The 26056-nt window shown below is 47.7% G+C and overlaps 1 protein-coding gene across 1 annotated transcript in view; it reads right to left on the minus strand.

Annotated features, from left to right (window-relative positions):
• The window catches only part of LOC135227083 (E3 ubiquitin-protein ligase MARCHF6-like), a 131848-nt gene that overhangs the window by 70257 nt on the left and 35535 nt on the right, over positions 1-26056 (minus strand). The window contains 4 exon segments of the mRNA XM_064266921.1: positions 17386-17483; positions 17486-17526; positions 17690-17906; positions 18666-18836. Of these exon segments, the coding sequence (XP_064122991.1) occupies positions 17386-17483; positions 17486-17526; positions 17690-17906; positions 18666-18836 (527 nt within the window).

Raw genomic sequence — 26056 nt, forward strand, 5'->3', positions numbered from 1 at the left:
GTGCTGGCCAAAAGGGAGCTATCAAAGTCATCCTCGCGGAATCTGACTCTGCGAACTTTTTTAAAGTCAACCCCAGAATCTTGAAGGGGGAAACGCGTATACATCGAGTCCTTTCCAATCGAGTAGGAGAGCGTCTATCCCTATTGCTCCTGGATCCGAGATGGGAGAGCAATACAGATCCGTCTTTTGTTCTTTGAAGTTGCAAACAGGTCTAAGAGAGGCCTGCCCCACAATTCCAAAGGCTCTGGCAAACATCTTGGTGCAGAGTCCACTCTGTGGGAAGGACCTGATCTTTCCTGCTGAGGAGATCTGCCCTTACATTCCTTTCTCCCTGTACGAATCTGGTGAGAAGTTTTATCCCCCTTTCTTCTGTCCACAGAAGAAGATCTCTTGCTGTTTCGTACAGAGAGAAGGAATGCGTCCCCCCCTGTTTCCTGATGTATGCCAGAGCCGTGGTGTTGTCCGAGTTTTATTTGCACAACTGCTCCTGTCACATCTGACTCGAACTCCTTCAGAGCAGCCACACGCTATTAGTTCTTTCCTGTTGATGTGCCAGGAAGACTGGTCCCCCATCCAGGTTCCTGACACCTCCTTGGTTCCCAGAGTCGCCCCCCAACCTGTTTCCGACGCATCGGAGAACAACACCAAGGCTGGGGTTCTGGGTGATTGAAGAGGCAGTCCCTGCGAGAACTTTGTCGGGATCCGCCCACCATGCTAACTCCTTCTTGATTTGAAGAGTAATTGACAGGTAGAACTTCAAATCCTGAGAAGGACGACTCCAATTCCGATGAAGAAAGAATTGGAGCGGTCTCAGGTGCAACCTTCCTAGGGAAACAAATTGCTCCAGTGAGGAGAGCATCCCCAGCAGACTCATCCACTCCCTCACTGTGCATACTTCTTTCCCTAAGAAGTTGTTACTTTTTCGAGTCCCCGGGCTATCCTCTCCTGTGACGGAAAAGCCCGAAAACTCAGAGAGTTCATCTGGATCCCCAGATAAAAGCACTCTTGAGGGAATCAGACTTGACTTCTGCAGATTGACCAGAAGTCCTAAGGAATAAGTCAAATCCAGGGTTTTCTTCAAGTCCTTCAGACAACGATCTCTGGAATTGGCCCTTATAAGCCAATCGTCGAGATAGAGCGAAATCCTCACCCCTTCTAGGTGAAGCCATTGTGCCACATTCCTCATGATGGCCGTAAAGACTTGGGGGGCCGTGGAGAGGCCAAAACACAGGGCCCTGAATTGGAAGATTCTTCCTCCCATCATGAATCTTAGAAACTTCCTCGAGGAAGGATGGATTGGTACGTGGAAGTAAGCGTCCTGTAAGTCCAAGGACACCATCCAGTCCCCTGGACGGAGTGCTGCTAACACCGAGGCAGTGGTCTCCATCGTGAACTTCTTCTTTTCGACGAAGAAGTTCAGGGCGCTTACATCCAACACCGGTCCTCCATCCCCCTGAGGATTTCGGAACTAGGAACAGGCTGTTGTAAAAGCCTGCCGAAAGATGATCTGCCATAGTTCGATCGCCTCCTTTTCCAGCATCTGATCTACCGCTAGTCGGAGGGCTTGATTCATGATGGGGTCCCCTGTATCTGGCCGTCAACTCCCTCGGGGTATTCGTCAGGGAGGCCTCGAAGAGAACGGGATTAGATAGCCCTTCCTCAAAATTGACAGGGTCCAGGCATCTGCGTCTTTCTGGGCCCAGACTTCTGCAAACTGTAAAAGCCTGGCGTCTACAGTTGTCTGAAGGACTTGAGTCTTACTTGGGAGGTTTGATTGACTTCGTAAAAGTCCTCCCGCTCTTCTATTTGGTCCGACCTCTGAACGAAGAGGATCTAGAGTAGATGGCCCCTCGAAGGGTTCCTGAGATGGTCAGCTTAGCTTTCTTTGTCTTAGTCTGGAAAGGTAGGGCGCGCTTCCTTGCAGACTGCGCTAGAAGGTCCTGCGTAGCTTTGGCAGAGAGAGCCTTCGAAATGTCTAGACCAGGTGTTTTAGGAAACAGGCTGTGTAGAGAGAGGGCAAAAAGCAAAGACGATCTCTGAGCATGTGAGACCGACTTTGTTAAAAATGAGCAAAATACTGATCTTTTCTTCAAGACCCCTGCTCCAAACAGTGAAGCTATTTCGCTGGCCCCATCTCTCACCGATTTATCCATACAGGATAAGACACAATTCAAATCCTCCGGAGAAAACGTGTCCGGTCCTTGATTTGTTTTCTTGGCTAGACTCCGAGGGACCAATCGAGAAAGTTGAAAAACTTCCAAGACTCTAAAAATGCCTTTTAGAATGTGATCCATTTTCATTCATTGCCCACGTAGTTTTGGCCGAATTCAAAGCTGATCTTCTAGTGGCGTCTACTAGTGCCGAAAAATCTGCGTCAGCTGAAGACGGAAGGCCCAGTCCCAAGGGTTCTCACTGTCTCATACCATCCTGTCCGTCCTGAAAGCTTCGACGGAGGGAAGGCAACATTGTTTTCCCCGCTTCTTCTTTAGTACGCATCCATGAACCGAAACTCTTGAGCGCTTTCTTCATAGAAAGAGTCGGTTTCATTCTCACACACGAGATCCTTTCGTTGCTTTCGCTGTGGAGAACAACGAGTGTGGAGAAGGAGGAGCAGTAGGGCTCAAAGACTCTCCGAACTCCTGAAGGAGAAGCTCTGTGAGCTTCTTGTACGAAGAAACTGTTGCCGAAGTATTAGTTTCTTCCTCAGAGGCTTCCCTGTCTTCTTGAGGAGGAGAACGGGGATGAGGATCCTTATGAGAATCCTTAGATGATTTCCTAGCTGGGGTACAGTGCGATGAAGGAGACAACGTCTTGAATGAGGAGAAGATTCCAAAGTAGAAAGGCGTACAGGAGAACGACGAGTTGTAAAAGAGGACGCTTATCCGAAAATTCTTGTCTAAACTCGCATTCCCTTCCTAAATGCAGACAACTCTTACAGCAAAAGAGGAAGGACTCCTTTCTCTAGAAAGACCACGTCTATCCCTAGGGAAACTACGAGAGAGAGCGCCTGCTAAGATCCTGGCGCCGATCGTGAGGAGAGCGGCTACTAGGCGCCGAGCGCCTATCTGTCACAGGCGCTTAAGTGGGAAATCCTGGCGCCTACCAATCGGCGAAACGTTGCTAAAAATAGGGCGCCTTTCAGGTTTAGCAGGGCGCTTGAGAGGCTCTTGATGCCTACGAACGGAGAGCGGGCTGCTACGCTCCGAGCTCTTAACGAAACAGGGCGTTCTGCGAGATCTTTGGGTCCTTACCAAGGGGAGACGTCTGTAAGGCTCCGAGCGCCTAACAGAATCAGGGCGCTTGAGGCGTTCTTGACTTCTAGCAAGAGGAGACCGATCAGGAGTAGGGAGTCTCGAGAACGAAGAGCGCCTACTAGGAGAACGAAGCAAACGAGGATCAAGGTGTCTTTCTCCAGGAGAACAGCTACTAAACGAATGACGCTTACCAGGAGCAGGGCTCCTACTAGACTCTTGATGTCTTACAGGGGAGGAGCGAACTCCATGCGATGAGCGCCTACCAGTCACGTTATCCGACGCCCGACTACAGTATCGGAAGGAGAAGTGCGCCTACTTTCAGAAGGGCATTCCCTAGTTTCTCTGAGAAGACGAGAAGAAAGAAAGATGAGCGGAGACGACGAAACCAAGTCTTCTATGACCTGAGCGACTCTCTCTTCTTGCACGAACTCTAGAAGAAGGAGAAACAGAAGGGGCTGAGCGTCTACCCGAGGCAGGAATCCGATTTGAGGAAATATCTTCATAGTCCAAGGAGCGCCTATCCGTCGAATGGCGTCTCGACACCTCCGAGCGGGATGGTGTTCCTCTCGTGAAATGTTACGATGTGTAGAAGAATCCTCAAAGAAGGAGAACGCCGATTACAAGGAGAGCGCTCTTCCGACGAAACGCGCCTCGATCATCTTGATCGGGAGAGAAAACAAATCCTTCCTTCTACGCGATCTACGATGCCAAGGAGTCCGCCAAGGCTGTGATCTGAGCTTGTAGGCCCGCTAGCACTCGAGAGGAGAGTCCCCAGGATCTTCTTCCGAAGCAAGCTCAGCGCGAGGCGCGGGAGAAGGAGGGCGATCATCGGATCTCCTAGGCTTCTTTGCTTGCAAGGAAGCTACATCAGAAAAGTCTTCTGGCTGGACGCTAACGTACTGAAGGGAGCCTCCGCAGCCCTCTTCAACGGGCGTGACGCCTCCTTAGAGCTCCAACCACGCTTCGGCGAAGGAGAAGAGGATGACGAAAAACACTGGCGAAGAATATTTCTTCTTCTTACGATCCAAGGCAGCCTGGGAGCGAACTTCAGGATCTGCCGAGGGGACGCCTGACCGGTGGGGGCTCTCCCTAGCCCTCCTGCGGCTTTCGACTTTCCTCCTCCACTGGAACTGGGAGTCTGGAAGAGGTCTAGGCCTGGAGGCACTAAGGAGCCGGTCAGACGCACCCTCCACATCACTGGGTACACTGCACTTATCATCATGACACTCTTACCTGATCAGTAGCGAAGATTCTTGTCTTCCTTAGAACACCAAGGAAGCTTTTGAGGCCGCCGCCTCCGAAGACGAATCTACGGCTTCGGTGCGGGGAGCAGGAGCTGATGACCTGGGAGGAAGGTTTCTAAAACTACATTAATGTTAGTTTTCATTCTCACTCATTCTCGACCTGCTCGAACTCCTTGAAGAAGCTTTACGTACCCTATCCCTTTCAGTTTCCTAATATAAGAAGAAGAGCCTTATATTCATCTTCGTTCAAACCTCACACTCTTGACACGGGTTATAACTCAAACGAACATTCATTCCCCCTACATTTAACACAGAAAGTGTGAGGGTCAACCGCAGCTTTCGGTAACCTCACCTTACATCCATCGGTCACACATACTCTAAACAAACCGAGATTTTTGGAAACAGAATCAAAATCAGACATTCTACAGGAAATCCAGCGCAAAGTCAATTGAACGGTCCACAATCAGCGTATGCCAAGCCAACATAGAGCGAATACGTCACCAAAATGTCCAAATCAATCTCCAGGCAAGCGAGAAATGAAGAATATATCGGAATGAACCGACAACAGTTGTTATCGCTTCGCGACAGAAAAAAAAATCTGGCTGGAGAGATGATTGGTTCATACGCCCGCCACCCCAGCGGCGGGTAAGGTAGACCACCTGACCTACCTGTCGCGTGTGCCACGAGATTTGAAATTCTGTCGGAACGTCGAGACTATAGCTAAGTATATATCTGGCAGGGAATTCATGTACAAAAATGGTTAATGCACGATTAACGTATGTAGTAACCAAAGAATCCATTTTAACACCAACACAATCTGGTTCAATAGCTGCAGATCAACCCTAGATCCTTAACACATTTAGAAGATCATATCAAAAAGGCTTTGAACAAAGAAAATTAACAGTAGCTATATTTTTGATATAGAAAAAGCATACGATACAACTGGAAACATAACATCATGCAAAAACTCCACTCCAAGGGACTAAGAGGCCACACCAATATTTATTAAGAACTTCTTAACAAACATAACTTTTCAACTAAGAGTAGAAAATTCCTACTCGAGTAACACCTATAAACTGGAAGAAGGAATCCTCAAGGTAGTGTCTTGAGCTGTACATTGTTTGCTTTAGCAATCAATGACATTACTATAAATTTTACCAGTGGTGTAAAAAACAGTTTATATGTTGATGATTTGTCCATTTACTATACGAGTAGTAATTTGAGACATGCTCAGAGAGTTCTCAGTACTGCCATTTCAAATATATGTAGTTTGGACAAATTCAGTTTTGGATTTAAATTTTCAACTGATAAAACAAAAGCAATCGTCTTCTACAAAGACAAAAGGATGGATGAACGAACAAACAATCAAACTGCATCTTTATAGCACTGAAATACAATTTTGTACAAAATCAAGTATCTAGGAGTAATATTTGATCAACATTTAAATTGAAAAGAGCACATCAAATACATTAAAGCAAAGCCAAGGGCATCAAGCCCTTGCCATATTAAAAAAGTTATCACACACTAATTGGGGAGCAAGCGAGACATTTTATTAATGATATATAAGGCAACAGTCTTATCCATAATAGATTACTACTGTCCAATATATTCATCCGCCTCAGAATCTGCATTAAAATCTCTGATGCAGTGCACCATGAAAGGCGTGCGATTGTGCACAGGAGCATTCCGATCGTCCCCAACAACTCACTTTTGGTGGAGGCAGGTGTTTTGCCCTTAAAATGACAATTTGTCCAAAATTGCATTTTTCCTAACTATACAACCTGAGGTCCTTTTTACAATAGGAAGGTACTAGCGGCAGCTGGATAGGTCGTAAGCTTTCGAACAGGGGTTCGGTAGTTAACTGCTTGTCCGACAGGCGCGCCTGCGCGCGCTGGGAGGTAAACAAATCACTTTTGCTTTTGGCCCAAGCAAAACTGCAGAGTGAGGGGTGGCATGAGGTGGGGCTATGTGTAAAAGGACCTCAGGTTTGTATAGTTTAGGAAAAATGCAATTTTGGACAAATTGTCATTTGTTCCGACACGGCATACAAACCTTCGGTCCTTTTACAATGGAGACTCACTTCTTGGTGGGTGGAATCTGAGTCTTTTGTGAACAGACTGGTGTTCAGCCCAACCTTGGAAGCCTCCCTGGTCGTAAGAGCGAGGGAGGGATCCAAGCCTCTGTCCGATTGATCGGGGTGTGCACAGCAGGATCAATGGTCAGACCTCTGGACCGAGTACTAAGAGAGAGGCAAGCTATCTCTTCGTACCAGCAATGTAAGAACTTGTTCCTGTACAGGAGCAAAGATAAAGTCATGGTTTTGACTCTTGTAGGCATCCACGTTCCCCCCCTTGTAGAAGGAAGTGGTGGATATTCTGCTCCTATCCCTAGTGAAAGGGATAGGATGGGCTCTGTCATAATAGCTCACCGCATCTCGTCCTTATCCAGCAGGGTAATGACCGTAAATCCCTCTACCCACAGGTAAGGGGTAGAAAAAAAGATAGAAAGATAAGCCAGTCACTTTCTCATTCGCTATCTATTCATACAGTCACACCAGGACTCGATGCTGTTCAGCCTGCTAGGTCTGGTTAGCTAGTACGCGTGTTGAGGCATCCACCACGGGTCCTAAGGAAACCGATCCCAAGGACCTATGGGCAATATCCAAGAGGTATAAGGAATGGTGCCGGTGGTCTGGTTGTCACAGACCCCTGCCTTCCATACCTGCGCCTACGAGAAGTTTTTTTACGAAACTGCCAACGAGGGGTGGCCAATACTTCTGACTTCGTGAGCTCTCGGACGGAACGTACGGATGTCGTCACTACCATCAGCCTCATAATTCGCCCTCCTGAAGACCTCACGCAGCCAGGACGAAGAGTGGTTTCTTGATACTTCTTTCTTGGTGACACCCGTTGCTAACGAAGAGGCGTCGACACTCAGGCCCGAGTGTCCGAGTTCTCTTCAGATAGCGCCGTAGCGTCCTCCCAGGAACAAGCGCATCTCATCCACATCATTATCTGCATGAGTTCCCGTACTTTCTTCGCCGATGCCAGGTTTCAGCAAGAAGAGGGTCTTGTGAGTTCCCTGGGTTTGGCAAGACCTTTGAGCTGCTCTTAAGCAAGGAGATTCTCGAACGAGTTCGAGATGTCCAATCCCGTCAGTTTCAGGACGAGCGTCAAGCGCTCTGTATCCTTTGACTGTGGGAACTTAGAGGAGCTTCCTCGGCGAAGAAAAAACTGATGAAAACCGCTACCTGCTGAAGAGTGCTCTGAGAGGAGATATGCCCCGTCTACGACACCAACCAGAAGAACGGCGGCCCCTTCCCCCTGGTACACAGCTGCAGAGGACTGACGGACGTTTCCAGCCATCTCTGTTGCTGCTCTTACGAAAAAAAGCTTCTCGTTCGCAAGAGATGGTGGATAACAGCCAGCCGTGAAGACGTAGGGACTGGACTTGCTCGGTGGTACCGCTCGACGTGTGGCTGGGCGAGAAGGTTGTGCCAATGGGGAATTTCTCTCGGTTCTCTTGCGGAGAAGAGCCAGCAGTCCGGATTACCAAATGGCCTGTGCCATTTGGGGAGCCATCAAGGATCGTCCTGAGATTCGGGTGAGTGCTCGACTGATCACCTTGCGAATCAGGCTGAACGGGGGAAAGGCATAGGCGAAGAGGTTGTCCCCAACGGGTGTTGAAGAGCGTCCTCTGTAGCTGCCCATGGTCCTGCCGAGAAGAACACCTGGAGCTTCCTGTTTTTTGTTGCCGGATGGCGAACAGATCCTCGACTGGTCGCCGCCACAGGTCGAGAGCCTTTCCGCCACGTCCTGGTGTAGAGACCATCGGGTCCCTATCCCACCTGATCCCCGACGGCTGAGCGTGTCTGCTACTACATTCCTTCCCTGGAATGTAGCGTGCCGACAGCTCTATTGAGTGCGCCTCGGCCCACTCGTGCACTGCCCGCGTCAACTGATCAACGGGGAGAGCACTAGGCCCCTCCCTGTTTTGTTGACGTAAGCCACCACCGTGGTGTTGACGTACATCAACACCACTGAGTGTCCATCAAGCGCCTCCTGGAACTCTTGGAGAGCGAGGGAACGCTGCCTTGAGTTTTCAGTACATTGATGTGAGGTGCTTGTCGTTCTCGTACCACACTCTGAAGTCCGCACTCTTCCAGGTGTGCGCCCCATCCCTCGTTCGATGCGTCTGAGAGCAGCTGCATGTCCCGAGGGGAGAGTGCGCAGAGGCACTCCCTCTTAAGGGGTTCCTGTCTTCCAGTCACCCGCTAGGTCCTGCCTACCTCCTGTGTCCGTGGACAAAGGAAAGTTCTTTGGGGGATCCGTCGCCTGTGACCAACTCTCCTTCAGTCTCCCCTGAAGAGACCGCAGGTGAAAGACGCCCGTTAGGGACTGGCTTCCCGAGTGACGACAGTGTCCGATCAAGACTTGCCATCGCTGATCTACCTGTTCCTCCTGCCCGAGACAGGAACTGTTGGCTGCTCCCTGAATCTGCTGATCCGCGGAGTCTGCGGGAAGACTCGCCCTGCTACCGTTGTCGATCCGCATACCCAGGTACTTCATCCTCTGCTTTTGCTCGAGATCGGACTTCCGAAGTTTCAAAGACGATCCCCAGATCGCGACAGAACTCGAGCGATCGATCCGTCCTGTAAGCAACTGCGAGCGGTAGCTCGCCAGACTAACCAGAATCGTCGAGATACCCCATCAGACGTATCCCGTGCGAATGGGCCCAGCAGACACCAGAGTGAACACTCGCGTGAAACACCTGTGGGGCGGTTGAGAGACCGAAAGCAACGTGGCCTGAGCTGGTACAACAACAAAACCGTCCCGTCGAGGATGAAGCGGAGGTACTTTCTGGAGGACTGATGATGGGTATTTGTAAAAAATACGCATCCTTCAAGTCCCACTGAAAGCATGTAATCGTTCTCCCTGATATAGTCGACGCACTGCGCGTGCCGTCTCCATCGTGAACCGGTTCTGGCGAACCACCGGTTCAGGGGAGAGATCTATTCACCGGCGCCAGCCTCTTGTATACTTTTCCACAGGAAGCGTCGGCTGTAAAAGCCCGGGGGACTGAATCCGTTGGCCGATTTCTAACAGCTCTCTTGCTCAGCATGGTCTTGATCTCCTGTCTCAATGCTACGTCCTTCGATGCCCCTGGAACGTACGCCTGCTGTTGGGACCGGGTTTGGAGGTGAGGGTGGACCGAGTTCGAAGGTTAATAGATCTCCCTCCCGAAGACATCTACAATCCAGTCTCGCACCGTGGCTCCGCCAAGTTGCCCATGGCTGGCCAGGCACCCCCCCACTTCCGGCAGCAAGGTGAGGGGAACGCCCGTCCCTCCACTGTGCGAACGTCGTCTGGGTGGGGCTAATCGACACTGACAGGAGAGAGCCGATACCGCTCCGACTCATTCCCAGTCCTCGTCGAGGTTCGAAACCTCAGGAGGACGAAGGGGTATTTAAATACAGTGTCCGAAGACCGTGAAACGCCTCTGTCGCAGTAGAGGAGGTGAAGTAGCTTGTTCGACCGTCCAAACTGAGAGAGCCTTCTTGTCCGGAGACGAGAGCTACCTGGTTCAACCCAGTCGGCAAGCTCCGATCGCTGGCAGACCCACCGTCGATTTGGGTTCCCTCGTGGCCCCAAAACGACTCGAGCCGAGACGTGCTCTGCTGGTGGAGCGGCGATCCTTCCCCGCCGGATTCATTGTGCTGACGAATCAGCGCCGTACCTCGACAAGTCCCTCTGGATCTCGGAAGTCACAGCATCTTTGCAGAGTTGGACCGTTAGGCCCTTCGAAACAAGAGCATATTCCGACCTTCCTCCTAAGAGGGGGACAGCGACAGCCCTCTCGGTCTTCCCCATCCACTTGGCGCATACGTCCTGGCCGTTCCCAGAACCTGCCTGGCACGTAGGGCGTTGTGGTGGGATCATGAGGGGCGCACCCCTCACGATCACTCCTCAATACTCGCTCCTCCCGGTGTAACCCGAGGAGGTTGAAGGTACGGGAGAGGCAGACCTCGACTCCCCTCATTGCTCGCTGCAGCACCAGCAGGCTTTGAGGGCTGCAGGCGATCGTCAAACACCCGTGGTGGGATCGAGCTGCAGGCCGCCTGGTCGACCGTCTCCTGTGGAGAACGGCTGGACTGAGCACAGCGGGCCCCGATCTCGAGTATCAGAAGAGCTGGTGCTGGTTGCCGTACCCGGTCGCTTTCTGTGAGAGCGAACGGTCAGGCGACCTGCAGGCTCCACTCCACAGTGAGACCGGTGCTTGTCCTCACGGCACGTCACGTCGCTGGTTCCAGCCGTGGCTGGCACCCGGCGAACGGGAGACCTCTTCCCAGCTCAGCCCGTGGTCGCTCGTGGACCGTCACGTCCCCGGGTAGCCAGCTGTTCGCCGCGAGAGTGAGAGCTGGTTCTGTGAGAGTCGCATAATGGCTGTCACCAGTCTTCCGCCCCGTGGCCGTGAACCTGACGCTGAGCGGACTCAGAGGTCTGGTTCCTGGCTGCACGGTCGCTGTAGGCGGACCGTACACTCGGTACCTCCCGCGAACGAGAGGCCGAGACGGACCCTGATGCAGTGGCAGAACCACTGACACCAGGCGAGGAAGTACCGGTGTTAGCCGGTTTACCCCTCTGGTCCCCGTAGTCCGTCTTCCTTGCGGAAGAGAGACGGCCCCGCTCCCGAAGGAGCGGGGAGGACCAGCGGAAGGAAACCCTCCCGTCCCACCGAGGTGAGACGGGTCCCGAGAAGCTCCCCGAGGGAGACTTCTTAGGAGGGAGGAGGCGGAACCTTCTCTTCCTCGGCTGTTGAATGCCCTTAGAAGTCGAAGGGGAAGAAGGCGGCAGCCGACGACGATGAAGAAGATGAAGACGACGACGACGACACCTTCCTCCTCTTCTTCGTCACTTCCTCAGGACAGACGTAAGATCTGCTATCCAGGGCGAGCCGGGGCTGCTGTAGGCCGAAGCCACAGGGCCCGGACGCACCTTTACAGGACAGACCAAAAGTCTGGGGTAGTACCACCACGAACAGGGACGACATCAGCAGGTATGGGCATCTCAGAACAGCAGGCACAGCCAGCACAGCATCGGTAGGGACAGCCAGCGCAGCAACGTCAGGGACAGCCAGCGCAGCAACGACAGGACAGCCACGCAGCAACTGCATGGACAGTCAGCCAGAGTCGCAGGTTACCGCAGGCAGCACCGGAAACACAGGAAGTGGAGCAGCAGCCAGCAACCTCTGGTACTGGCGGCAGGTCCAGGGGCGAGCTCTAGGGCAGCGCAAGTGTGGTCGCTGCAGCGCGGCAACCACGAGGCGGCGGCGGCACCCCCCCTCCCCCCTCTCGGTACGGCGAACGGCACTTCACAGCGCTGTAGGCAAGACTGTTCCTTACGTGAGGCGAGTACACCAGGTGAGGAGGACGTCGTCACCTGGTTTGCGTGTCACCACTCCATGGGTGACCGCAGTAGGCCCAGACATAGAACCGCAGCCCTGGACACTAGCACCCCTGCAAATGGAAGGACGCCCATACCTCACAGGTCCTACCCTCGTGGCAGTAGCACCTGCGGAATAACAGTAGTAGCGATTAGTGGGGGGGAAGTCCCCTGGGCGCGGTGGGGTTGAGCCTCTCCAACGAGTGGAAGACCCTAATCAATTGTACATCGGGCACCGAGCGCCCTCACCCCTCGCTCGACGATCGGGCGAGGAGAAAGAACGCCGATAACCTCCCCCCCCCCCAAGGTGAAGGGCCATCTGTTGGGAGCTGAAGCGGGGGGGGGGGGGGGGGGTTCTCGTTCCCCCCCCCAACCCCCGCACAGTACCCATGTACCAACAACATATAAAGAGCCCGAGCAATCCGTGCCATCGGCCCCGAATGCGGGGGGAAGGGCATGAGGATCATTCCCTGACTGAGCGGAAACTTGAACCAAAATAAATATTGATGCAATCAATAATAAGGAATAAAATGAAAATGCATCTTGCATACGATTCACTTCACAATGAATAAGGGCTCGGATCGAGCGCATTTGCGCCCTAGGTAACCGAGCGCAAGGGTGAAAGATCAATTCCTTAACCTTTATGGATCAAGGTTTCTGGAAACCTTGATCCATAAATGAATTGATGCAATCAAAAAATATATGAAAATGAAAAGACTACTGCGCTTGCGATTTCACTTCATACAAATAAAAAGGAAGGATCAATTTTCCCGGGAACTAGCGGAAATATTGAATCCCAGTAAACAAAATGCAATCTCATAAAAAATGAAAATGAAAAAGACTGCCTTCGCGATTTCACTTCATTCAAATAAAAAGGGGAAGGATCAATTTCCCGGGTAAGCTCGGAAACTGATCCAAAATGAGTTATTGCTACAATCAAAATATATGTGAAAATGAAAAAGAATACTGTACTTTTTTGCGATTCCCAACTTCCATCCTAAATAAGTTTCCGTGCCGAGCGCATTCGTTCGGTAACGGCATACAGGTCAAAAAACAAAATATAAATGAAAGAGCACTTACTTACGATTTTCATCTACACATTTCCAACCCAATGTACGCTCGATCGAGTGCTCCCGGCCCTCGGCACCGAGCATACACATACGAGGATCAATTCTGGGAAAATGAATTCCCGCACTTACGCCCTTCAGTCCCTGCACTCGGGTAATCGGAGGGCGTGGTGACCCAAGATCCTTTAATTCACATTGAATTCAATGAAATGATTGTACTTACAATCAGTTTCACTAGAAAATTAGAAGAAAAACACAATCATGCGAAAGCAAACGACGATGAGCGGGCAGAGAGCGATGATACACGTCCACACGCCAGCAGGCCGAAAGCAAAAGTGATTTGTTTACCTCCCAGTCGCGCGCTGCTGCGCCTGTCGGACAAGCAGTTAACTACCGACCCCTTGTTCGAAAGCTTTACGACCCTATCCAGCTGCCGCTAGACCTTCCTATTGTAAAGGACCGAAGGTTTTTTATCCGTGTCGGAACAAACATCACCGTAAGTTAATAACCATACAGAGAGGTCTTTCAATGCAAGCGGGATCGTCTCCTGCAGCTTTACTGCTTCCAAAACTGTAATCAAGTAACAGCAGTTATAGTACTAGCTCTTTTCCCGAAAAAGAGCTAGATACATAATGAACATACATAATATGGTCCAATTTTTCACCCACCAATGGAATTGCCACCCACCATGGATTTTAAATCGAGTAAAAATATGTACCTCCCTGTCTTACCTACTCAAAAAGCAAATGACAAGTACTGAAATGTACCGCCAACATGCTTTGGAGCACATTAGAAGAAAAGCGACAATTTATGGTGTATTACAGATGGCTCCAAAATAATGTTTTGAGTAGAGCATCTGCAATATTCGAAAAATCATGTTAATTAAAAAGCCTACCTTCAATATCATCAGTATTTACTGCTGAAGTCACGCCATACAGATGGCTCTAGATATGATATCTGAGGCGAAAAGTGTCTCTGTTATTTTCAGTGACTCACTGTAGCGCTATAGATCATAGACAGTATAAAGAAACCGGAACCAAATAGTACAGGAAATTCAATAAAAAATTCATCAACTCTCCAATCAGGGGAATATCATAGAAATATGTTGGATCCCCAGCACACGTGGGAATAAAAAGGATGAATATGCAGACTCTGCTGCCCAATTACCTGCACTATCCCTCCAACAATTTCACAGCCCCAGTGTCAGACTGGGGTAAAATCTGTAAAACATTGTTTACCAGGATTAGAAAGAAGAATGGCCAACAACAAAATAAAACTCAAAACATTAAAAAAATGAGTCTATGCATGGAGGACATCCTCACAGGAGGAAAGATCAAAAGATGTGTACCTAGCAAGGCTCTGTATATGACACAACAAGATTCTCACATGGTCACTTGATGTCAACACCACATGCTGACCCTGTGAAATGTAACAGATGTCAAACACTCATGACAGTACAGCATTTGCTTGTTGATTGCCCAAATTGGACCCAGCAAAGATCTATTTATCTGCGGAGTTCGGAAATGAAAAGTTATCTTGCTGAAAACAGGATTTTTTCAATTCATAAAATCATAAATTTTTTTAAATAAGAAGGTTTCTTAAATAAAAAAAAAAAAGTCTAAATTTTTTTTTTTTCTAAGGATTGAGAACCAGCCCGAGAAGAGTCTACCTGAGACTCAGAGGTCTGGAAAAACTAACCCTATTAATAATAATAAATGATACATTAAAAAGAAGTTTTCTCTCAGAATAAATGGAATCTCTATTAGCAACACCATCAAACAGCCTTGTATATGTAGTGTAAGAATATATAAATACATGAATGTACATTATGTGTGTGTACTATAGTGTAGCTAATCTTGAATAAATACACTTTATACAATTCTACGTAAATAGTTTGGTGAGTCAGTTGTACAACCAACTCACCAAACTATTTACCTAGAACTGTATAAAGTGTACTTATTCAAGATTGGCTACGCTTTACCACACTCCCCCATAAATCCAATGTTTTATAGCAAGTCTCGATAGCCAGTCAAAGCCAATCTGGAATTGTCACATACCCCATCATGAAAATGGAAAGAAAGGGATGATACTGCAACTTTCTATCCAGTCTGAAAAAGGAAGCAAAGGCTGATTGAAAATGGAAAGAAAGGGATGATACTGCAACTTTCTATCCAGTCTGAAAAAGGAAGCAAAGGCTGATTGGGCACTGTCCCTAGAGTTTAATTCATCATGTTGAATCAAACTATGAGGAAAGGTCCATGGAAATGTTGCCAGATCCAGGTCTTACAACAGATGCATGGTATACTTCTGCAGTCCAGCAGTTTGGAGAGGTGCAAGGAGGGGATCTAAGGCATCCATTTACCAGCCTTAGCCTAATGATTCACCTTGGGCCAGATCCAAACTTTTCTGAAAGCAGATAAGAAAACTGCAGGGCTGAGCAACCACCAAAGGCCAGACAAGGAATCCAGGGGCTTACAGGTGTTCTCTTGTGGAAAGAGGTAAGAAGCTTGTAGTCAAGATACTGCCCTCAATACCTAAAAATGAAGTTTACCTGGGTAGGGTTAAGCTCAACATTAAACCATGTGGTCTAAAAAGAGCTGAGATAATGTCTTTTCCTCACAAAGAACAAGAAATTCTCTTCAAAGAACAAAAGGTTGGAAGGGAAGTTGGCCACAGCTCAAGTAGGAAACAATAATGAATACTACTGAGACCTGACATTGTGCCAGGGGAGAAACACCAAGCATGTAATTCCAGTCATTCCATTAGGACCTCCTCTTCAGGAGGACTGAGAACCCCGTCAAACCTCGCAGAGAGGAGAGGTGTGGTAGTTATACAGCATAGTGAATGAAATCAAGATATATCTCCTATTCCTGGAGTCAGTTACACCAGAAAACATATAAAAGAAAACTCATCCAAAATCTTAAGATTATGGGGTGAAATCTTTTATTTCTTCCACAGGATGAATGAAAGAAAATACTCCAATGGCTATGGAGGAGTCTTGTGGAACAGCATCACTCCAGAAGCAGAAAGCCTGACTGGAAGGCCAAACCTGTCACAAGGGAGCCCACACACAAATGCATTCAAAATTGACAATGAAGGTCAGAGTCCATGCAGAGGAAGGGAAAGTGAATGCTTCCATCCCAAAAAAATAAATAAATCATTCCACTAAATACCTGATGAATATAAGAGTTCCCTGGGTCCTTTGGTGGGAAGCCAAGACCTCATACAATTGGAGAGTATGCTCTGAGAAATACTCCTACATAAAAAGCTCTGGTTTTTGGTTTCTTAAAAATTAATTACTGGTTAGACTAAATATGTTGAAAGGTTCTGATAAAATTTCTCAAAGATCTGTTTCCAATACTTGATACACACTGATTGTTCAAAGTTGGGGAGCCCTCAACAAAATCAGGATTGGGTCGTAAGTGTTATTTATTAAATACTCAAGGGCCTAATGTGACAAATTCAAAGTAAAGGAATCCTACAATCCAACAATTGGCTTTATTGTCAAATTCCCTATCCCACAGTGCCACTTACTAATGTTGATGGGTTTAATAGTAACAAATCACTGACAGACTAAGGTATATTTGATCTAATCATAATAGCTGCAGCTTGCCAGCTGAACTAGCATCCTCATTTCCTTTGATGCTTACCTAAGCAATGACCTAACAGATTTAAATAATTATTATGAATAAATCTGTAGCCAGCATCAAAATGATACAATAAGCATCATTATATTAAAAATAAATTTTTTACAAGCAAATAAAAATTATGTATAGCTATGCTATAAGCACGTTGTGTGATTTACCAAGGATAAATCTTGGGACCCCATGGAATCTCAAAGGATTATTGTTAACGATCTATTAAATGAGAGATTAAATTTTAGTCCTCAATCATGCTCACAGTTGCAGGCACATAGCAATCAGATAATCAGTGCCACACGTGCCTAATCGCTCTTAGGAATTAGCATGATCATATGCATGAGATTTGTCAATGAAAGCGTGCATATGGCGGATAGCAGCTGGGCACATGCAGCATTGCCTTTTATGACTAAGAAAAAGGTTTTCTACTGTGTTGTTGCTGGTACTGGCATGGAGGCCATGCACTCTAAATTTGCTTTGGTAATGTCCATAACAGGCCTTAAAATATTCTCTAACAAATATGAAATCTACAATTACAGGCATTAACAGGACTACTTGGGAAAGCTTCACTACACCTAAATTTCCATATGACAAAACCAACCTTAATATATAATAGAAGTGGGTATAGTTAGATACTAATACATACTAATCAACTGTTATACTATTATGAAAAGAAAACTTCAATAATCACTTCAACAACAGAATACCTTTAAAACAGGTAAGAGTAAAAAAACACTTACTTCATGTTGCACATCTTGATCTAACCAATCAGGCCCTCCCCCATGAAGTATCTGTTCCCGAAGCCAGACTAGACTGATAAATGCACTTAGTGTACAGTGACCACAAAGCATCCATGGAAGATATCGGACACTAAGTTATCGCTGTAAAACAAAAGTTTAACAGCTGGCGAATGTAACAAGAGGATGGAACATTAATCATTTACTAATACATTTAAAAAAATATCTTCACTACAAAATATGGCAATATAAACTGGATAAACTATTGTATAAAATACTAGTTTCAATCATTTAAAATTCCACTTACGTTGAAAGCATATCTAAAGGTAAAGTAAGGACTGAAGACACTGAGCCAGTAAACAGACACCGGTATATTCTGCAAGCTGTGAGAGGAACTATCCCCAGCCAAGCTACTGCTACCAGAGTGTAATGTAGCCAATAACGCACAGCTGTCCCCATACTTCGAGCCAAGCCCGAGAGTATATCTGCTATAGGTAACCTCTTCGGCATGTCTGGTGAATATACTGCAAAACATCACAAATTAGTGTCAACTCCAACACATGAAATTTAACTTGCATACAAGAATACAAGCATGAAAAGGATCCCTTTAGAAGCAAAATATATGCCTCTTACAGCATACCCTATAAATTTTTCTTTAGTAGTTTAATCATGAGCTACAAAGCTCTGTAAAAGGATTCCTCTTCTGCTTTTTCATGCTGTATACAACTAATCACAAAAATTGAACATTTGAATACGACAAATTCGTAATCAATTTGTATTTTTCATAGCTAACAACCTGAGGTCTTAACAATAAAATAATCTTCTAGCACCAGTTGGAAACGGTAAAAAAAAAAAAAAAAAAAAAAAAAAAAAAAAAAAAAAAAAAAAAAAAAAAAAAAAAAAAAAAAAAAAAAAAAAACAATCAAAGATTGTAAAGCAAGGAAATTTCAAATGAACAACGGAATTACCAAAGATAAGACCCACCGCTTCAATTTAAAAAACAATTTTTCATAATCTGAAAAAACTTTATATATGCAATTGACTTACATTCAATTATGATATTTTTTTACTCTATTCCTTATGCATATCCAATGGACATAGCATTTTTGGCTACATTCACAGAGCCAAACAGTAACTGGCTACATATATTTTAAAAAGACATTTCTTCTCAGTAATTTAAGTAAGAAGAAACTCATGTTTCAATTAAATAACCATATAGCTAACTGTCACATATTTCAAGTATCCAAGATAAAACTGTTCTAAATTCTTTATAAGCTGCTTACTTGGTGTGAAGTGAAATCGATGTTTGCAAAGTTCGCAATATTCTTTCCGTGAATATCGTAGCCATTGTACTAGACAATCTTGATGGATGAATTTAATACTACCAGTACAAATGCATGGATGGAAGAGTGGCCGGTCACTGGAGCCTTCACACCTGCACACTCGACATATATCTGTGATAAAAAACAAACTAAATTAGTGTAACCTAAAATCAAACACTGTCTATGAAATATACCGTGAATAAAGCACTTAGATACCTCAAATACATTTATGATAACATAAACTACATGTTCATATTGGGATCCATATTTCCAAACCTATAAATCTTGAAGAATCAGAGAATTTCAGTACTGTAGTAGTCCACCAAAACCGAAGTGGGTTCAGAGTAAGAACTTTTGACAAAATACCTTTCTTGTGGTCATTATTAAAACTTGCATCTCTACTGACTGAAAAGTAGCTACCACAATATTAGGACAAAACTGAAGACCACCCATCCTTACTTATCATTATTCACGGGGGATGTGTACCAGACGCCCCAACCAACACGAAAGTTGGAACCCTTATAAAAATGCTTAAAATGGCCTACAGTGGTACCCCCGGTAATCGCGGGGATGCGTACCAGACATCCATGAATAGTTAGAACCCACAAATAGTTGGAACCCCTATCAAAATGCTTAAAACCTCCCATTTTGTTACTTAAACTCAAGAAAAACCCATTAAAAATTTATATACCTGGTTTTTCAAGTTTTATCACAAAAAGTGCTTTTTATGAAATTGATAAAAAAAACCCAGGAATTTGTGGATATTTCTCATAGAAAAATACCGCGAATAGGCAAATTTTCCACAAATAATGCAGGGAAACATTCCAGAGAGAAATCTGCCAATGTGTGCAGTCCCCGAATACGGGGGTCCACAGCAATTTTGTTAGTTAAAAGTCAAGAAAAACCCACAAAATATTTTTATACCTGGTATTTTTAAGCTTTATCACAAAAAGTGCATTTTATGATGATAACGATAAAAAAAATGAAAAATAGAATGTGTGGATTTTTCTCATAGAAAAATACCACGAATAGGCGAATTTCCCGTAAATAAGAGGAGGATATGTTCGAGAATCCAAAGAGCACAAATATGGGGGGGGCCCACTGTATTACATAGGGAAAGCTACTTCCATGTTTCAAACATTGGTAACATTAGGTGGCTTTTGCAACTCTAAACTTATGGCATAAATGCTAACCACCATTAGGGCCTACCAAAGAGGAAGTGGTATACCTTATAAAATGGAAAAGAACTTCCATTTCTATGGGACATTACAACAGTAAATAACACACCATTGTAATTTTCCTATACTACTGTATTTATTAACATTTCCATGCAACACATTAACTGTAGATCAAATCTGACAACATTACCAAAGTTTTATAATTCTGTACCTTAACACCAGTTCATCACTAAGAAAACAATAAGCAAATAAAATTTTTCCAGGATAAGATCACCTATCACATAGTAAATCATTAAAAAAATGGCAAGGGTGTGCAGTTGCTTGAGCCCCTCTACTCACTAGGTTCCGGAGTCACGGATTTCTCTATGGAACATATACACACATTATCTGCGGATAATTTGCCTATTGGCAGTATTTTTCACCAAGAAATATTCACTAGTTATGTACTGTACTTTCATATTTTCATGACTAAATGCAGTTTTTGTGATAAAACCGATAAAATACTCCGGTATAAGCATTTTTTAAGGGTTTCTATTTGTTTGTTTGAACTATCAAAATAGACAGTTCTAGGTGTATAATTTTAAGAAGGGTTTTTTTAATTTGAGGATTTTAGCACTTCACACTTGTGGTACACATCTCCTGTGAATATCAGGGATCAACTATAATTAAACTGAGAAAACTGTCATAAAATGACAATTTGTCGAAAATTGCATTTTCCTAACTATACAAACCTGAGGTCCTTTAACAATAGGAAGTAGCTAAGCGGCAGCTGGAACGGTCGTAAGCTTCGAACAAGGGGAGGAACGGTAGTTAACTGCTTGTCCGACAGTCGCGCGCCGCGCGACTGGGAGGTAAACAAATCACTTTTGCTTTTGGCCCATGCAAAATACGCAGAGTGAGGGTGGCATGAGGAGGGACTATATGTAAAGGACCTCAGGTTTGTATAGTTAGGAAAAATGCAATTTTCGACAAATTGTCATTTGTTCCGATACGTAAATACAAACCATCGGTCCTTTAACAATAGGAAGACTCACTTCTTGTGGGAGGAATCTGAGTCTTTTGATGAACAGACTGGTGTTCGTCCATCCCTGGAATGCCTCCCTGGTCGTAAGAGCGAGGGAGGGATCCAAGCCTCTGTCCGATTGATCGGGGGGTGTGCACCGCAGGATCAATGGTCAGACCTCTGGGCCGAGTACTAAGAGAGAGGCAAGCGTATCTCTTCGTACCAGCAAGCAGAACTTGTTCCTGTTTGCAAGAGGCAAACATAAAGTATGGGTTGTCTCAAGCTGGCATCCACTTCCTCCCCCCCCCCTTGTTGGAGGAAGTGGTGATATACGCTCCTATCCCTAGTGAAAGGGATAGGATGGGGCTCTGTTGAGTAGCTCACCTGCATCTTGTCCTTATCCAGCAGGGTGACGACCGTGTCCCTCTAACCACAGGTAGAGGGGAAGAAAAAGATGGGAAGAGGAGCCAGTCACACTCTCATTCACCATCCATTCTTACGGTCACACCAGACTCGATGCTGTTCAGCCTGCGAGGGTCTGGGTTCGCTACACAACGTGTTGAGCAGCCACCACGGGTCCCAAGGAAAAAGATCCAAGGACCTGTGGGCAATATCCCGAAGGTAGAAGGAAGGGCATGTGGTCTGGTGGACCAGACCCCTGCCTTCAGTACCTGCGCCAAGGAGAAGTTCTTGTGGACAAGGCAGCATCTCCTTCGCATCGAAGGCGGTGAAGTCCATTAGGGAGGGGTATTGTGAACGACTCGAACCAATCGTCAGGGACCGAAGGGTTCTGAGTCTTCGCTACGAAGTTCGGTACGAAATCGAGCGTCACGGATCCCCATCCCCTGGGTGCCTGACTTCGCAGAAGTCATGCAGTTCCTCAGAGGAAAAGAAGGAAATAGTCGCATGACCTATCCCTCTTCTCTACTTCGGTGATGTCCAGTACCCAACTGGTCTGTCCGTTAGCAACGAAGTCTCTCCGCATCCTCCTATCCCATGCAGCGAAGTTCTCGTAGTGGATAGGACAACCGACACTCCATGGTGGGTGTGTCAATGGTATGGGTACTGTGACAAGCTATTTAAAACGAAGTAATGGTTGCTGTGTAACAACCGAACTAAGTCAACAGCGTAATTCGTAACTGACTCGGGCGCTCTGACAGCTGCCGACCGACTGCGTTCGGTAGGAGGCAAGTTGTCAAAGCATCCGAGTAAGTCACGTGACCTTCGCCTTTAAGGGTTATGCCGAGAGACCAAACCAATGATGTATTTGTTTGTCACCATTGCCGGACAGCGAGGTGATGATTCTCTTAAGGCATGTACCCAACAGGCGAAAGTCAATTGCCTTCTAGAGACCTAGGTCCCTGAAGGTAAAACATCTCATGTTTGTTGAATCTCAGCTAAGGAGAAACAACACTATGTACCGTTGAAGACGAAGGTAGATATTGAATGCAACCTACGTCTTCACATATGAATCGAGAGAAGGATCTCAAGATTCATAACCTGTGCTTACAAATGACTGAAAACGCTACCCGCTATTTCATTGCTGTCCGGTGAGAAGTCGTAGTTGCAATGAAAGCGGGGCGTTCTTCGGTAATGAAAACACAGGTGAAAGCCGCCTGAAGAACTGCTTCTCATGGGCTGAACATTTGGAGGTAGAGCTGTCAGGTCGGAGAGTAGGCGATGTCTTCTGACACATCTTGTAATTCGGGTTGAACAATGAACAATTGTACACCTACGAATACGAGATATTTTGAAGACAAACTCAGATGTCTGCAAAATCATTCGCATTATCGCAGTGCGATGCAGCGGGAGACTTGTACAGACTTCTGTTACCGTGCGGTAAACAGAAAGATGCAAGAGTCCAAGAGATATCTCTGTTGAAAATTCTCGCAATGTCGAAGGCGATGGAATCTAGCGTCACCGCAGTAGATGGTCCTTCATTATTGCGAGAATCCCCGTTAATCAGAGACCTAAGTCCATGATTGTTAGGCAGAGATACGGTTCGGTAGTCAATCAAGCAGGGGAGAGAGAGACATACATGACCGTGAATCTCGGAGGCCCAGCTGATACTGAGCTGCTTAATCGGCAGTTCAATACGCAGTGGTTGAGCCTGCTGACTCGTCATCCTGAGTTGCCAGGTAATCCATTATTCCACGAAGGAATGCGTTCGGCTAGAACTACCGAGCATAAAAGATATGCTCGGGCAATTATATTTAGGCGAAACGAATTTCGGTAAATATAAAAGTTGAAATGGTGTTGTCCGTGACAAAACCATAAGTATATAAAATTGAAACTGAAAACTCCTGGGAGGTTGCAGGCAACCCCGAGTTGCAGTTCAATTATAATACTTCTCGTCTAAGTCGCAATCCGTAGAATAACTAGGATATGCGCCTACCCCTCGGACAATTCAACTGCTTAGCAGAATCAGGTCGCGAGGTTAATATACGTAGTATATTTGTAGGATTCTGAAAAACAACGATCTCCATCCTCAAATTCTTTCCTTCAAGAAAACAAAATAAGGATTGAGATCGACCACCTTCGTTCTCTATCAAAGAGAGTGAGGGAGAAGTCTTCCTCGAAGGAAAGCTTCAATGGTGAACAGAATACTAAGACGATAGTTTCAAGCCAAACTGGATATTCCCGTCCGATCTCCTCTATTCCAGGTTGGTCGCCTACTGTGAGATAGTTTCTTTCAGCAGCAGTCTTCTTCACAATGCTAGAAATTCCAGGAATTCGAGCATAGGCGAGGTTCCCGATTATCGTGTAACATATCGGGGATTCTCGTCTCGCTCACTTTGGACCGTGGTCTCGCGTAAGTGTTTGAAGATCGTAAAAACTCGAACACTCTGAATGCGCTAGAAATTCCGTAGAATTCTAAGCAGTCTGCGAAACCCCCCACCGAATTCGTCAACGATATCGGCTGGTGGTCCTCTCGATTCCCTCCCGTAGAAATCGAGAATGGAGCAGGATTCCTCCTCAACGACCGGGGCTTACGTCAGGTAGGACCCGAAGGTCCCCCCGGTAGCGCAGTCCCGAACGTGGGATCCTACAAAGAAATCTCTGTAGGATCCTTCCCCTTTCCCTCGTAGCCGTAAGGAGAGAATGGGGAAGGAATTGGATACTCGCTCGCCTTCCAGTGGAACTAGCAGTTGGAGAAGAGTAGGAGCAGCCATCGCCTTGCGGCGATGGCCTCTCAGAGTCTGGGAAAACGTATCGTCAGGAGAAAACGTTTTCCCGCGGAGGGTTACGAACTCTCACTGTAGGTAAGGGTCTGCCGCCACTGTGAACGTCGTCTGGGTGGGGCTGATCGACACCTGACAGGAGAGAGCCGATACCGTCCTCCGACTCATTCCAGTCCTCGTCGAGGTCGAAACCTCTCAGGAGGACCGAAGGAGTATTTAAAATACGGTGTCCGAAGACACGTAGAAAACGCCGCTGTCGCAGTAGAGGAGGTGGAAGTAGCTTGATCGACCGGCCGAACTGAGAGAGCCTTCTTGTCCGAGACGAGACACTGGTTCGAGACAGAATCGGCAAGCTCCGATCGCGGCAGACCCACCGTCGGTTTGGGTTCCCTCTCAGGGCCCCAAAACGACTCGAGCAGAGACGTGGGCTCTGCTGGTGGGAGCGGCAATCCTTCCGCAGGGTCATTATGCTGACGAATCAGCTTAATGACTTCTGCAAATTCCTCTGTAATCTTCGGGAGTAACCGCGTCTTGCGGAGTAGGACCGTCCAGTCCCTCCAACAAGAACAGATCCCTAGATACTCCTCCTTCAGAAGGAGGAGAGCGGCAGACCCCTGACGGTCGCCTCCAGCTAATTGCGCGTATGTCCCTGGTCGGTCCTAGAACCGTGCCTGGTCCATACGGCGTCATAGCGGTCGCGAGCGGCGCACCTCTCGCGATCACTCATAGGTACCTCGCTCCTCCCGGCGTAGCCCGAGGAGGTTGAAGGTAGGCAGGAGAGGCAGACCTGACGCTCCCCCCTAGCTCGCTGGCAGGACCAGCGTGCTTGGAGGGCTGCTGCTGATCGTCAACCCGCGGTGGCGATCGAGCAGCATGCCTAGCCTTGCCGCTCGCCTGAGGCGAGAGGCTTGGCTGAGAACGTCGACGCTGATCTCTAGCGTCAGGCGAGCTGTTGCTGGTTACCGTCTCCGCCCGTCCCGATGGGAGCGGCGTCAGGTGACCTGCTAGTCTCGCTGTCACGGTGAGACCGGTGCGAGCGTCCTCTCGGCGCGTCGAGCCGCTGGTACCAGCCGTGGCTGGTACCGGACGGCCGCGGGACCCCTTCCTCGCCTCAACCCGTTATGGGAGAGGCAGACCTGACGCTCCCCCCCTCGCTCGCTGGCAGGACCAGCGTGCGTGGAGGCTGCTGCTGATCGTCAACCCCGCGGTGACGGTCGAGCAGCAGGCCTAGCCTTACCGCTCGCCTGGGGCGATTGGCTCGGCTGAGAACGTCGAGACCGATCTCTAGCGTCAGGCGAGCTGCCGCTGGTCACCGTCTCCGCCCGGTCCCTCGGGAGCGGCGGACGGGTGACCTGCTAGGCTCTGTGCGCGTCGAGACCGGCCAGCGTCCTCTCGGCGCGTCGAGTCGCTGGTACCAGCCGTGGCTGGTACCGGCGGCCGCGGGGACTCCTTCCTCGCCTCACCCGTGGCTGATCAGCGACCGTCACGTTAGCCCTAGCAGCCAGTTGATCGCTGCGAGAGCGTCCCACTGGCCTGGCGAGAGTCGTGTGCACGACTCTCGCCAGTCTTCTGCTCCGCGCCGCTGTCTTGACGGCGAGCGAGCTCGGGCGTCAAAACTTTGGCTGGACGGTCTTCTTGAAGCAGCGTCCACTCGGTGCTTCTCGCGAACGAGAAGCGGCCGAGACGGAACCTGGTTTAGCGGCAGACCCGCTAGCACCAGGTGAGGACGCACCGCCGAGGCTGTGCCCTCTGGTCCCGTCGACTTCTTCTTTGCAGAAGAAGCGACGGGCCCCGTTCCCCGAAGGAACAGGAGGACCCGCAGAAGAGCTCCCCAGCTCGCCTGAGCGAGCCGGGCCTTAGAAGATCCCGAAGGAGTCTTCTTAGGGGGGAGGAGGCAACCTTCTTCTTCTTCGGCTGTTTGGCCTTAGAAGTCGAAGGGGAAGGTCCTTCCATCCAGGAGGGAGCCGGGGCAGTTGCCGAAGCAACAGG

Source organism: Macrobrachium nipponense, chromosome 15 (assembly GCF_015104395.2).
Source record: "Macrobrachium nipponense isolate FS-2020 chromosome 15, ASM1510439v2, whole genome shotgun sequence".
Lineage (NCBI taxonomy): Eukaryota > Metazoa > Arthropoda > Malacostraca > Decapoda > Palaemonidae > Macrobrachium > Macrobrachium nipponense.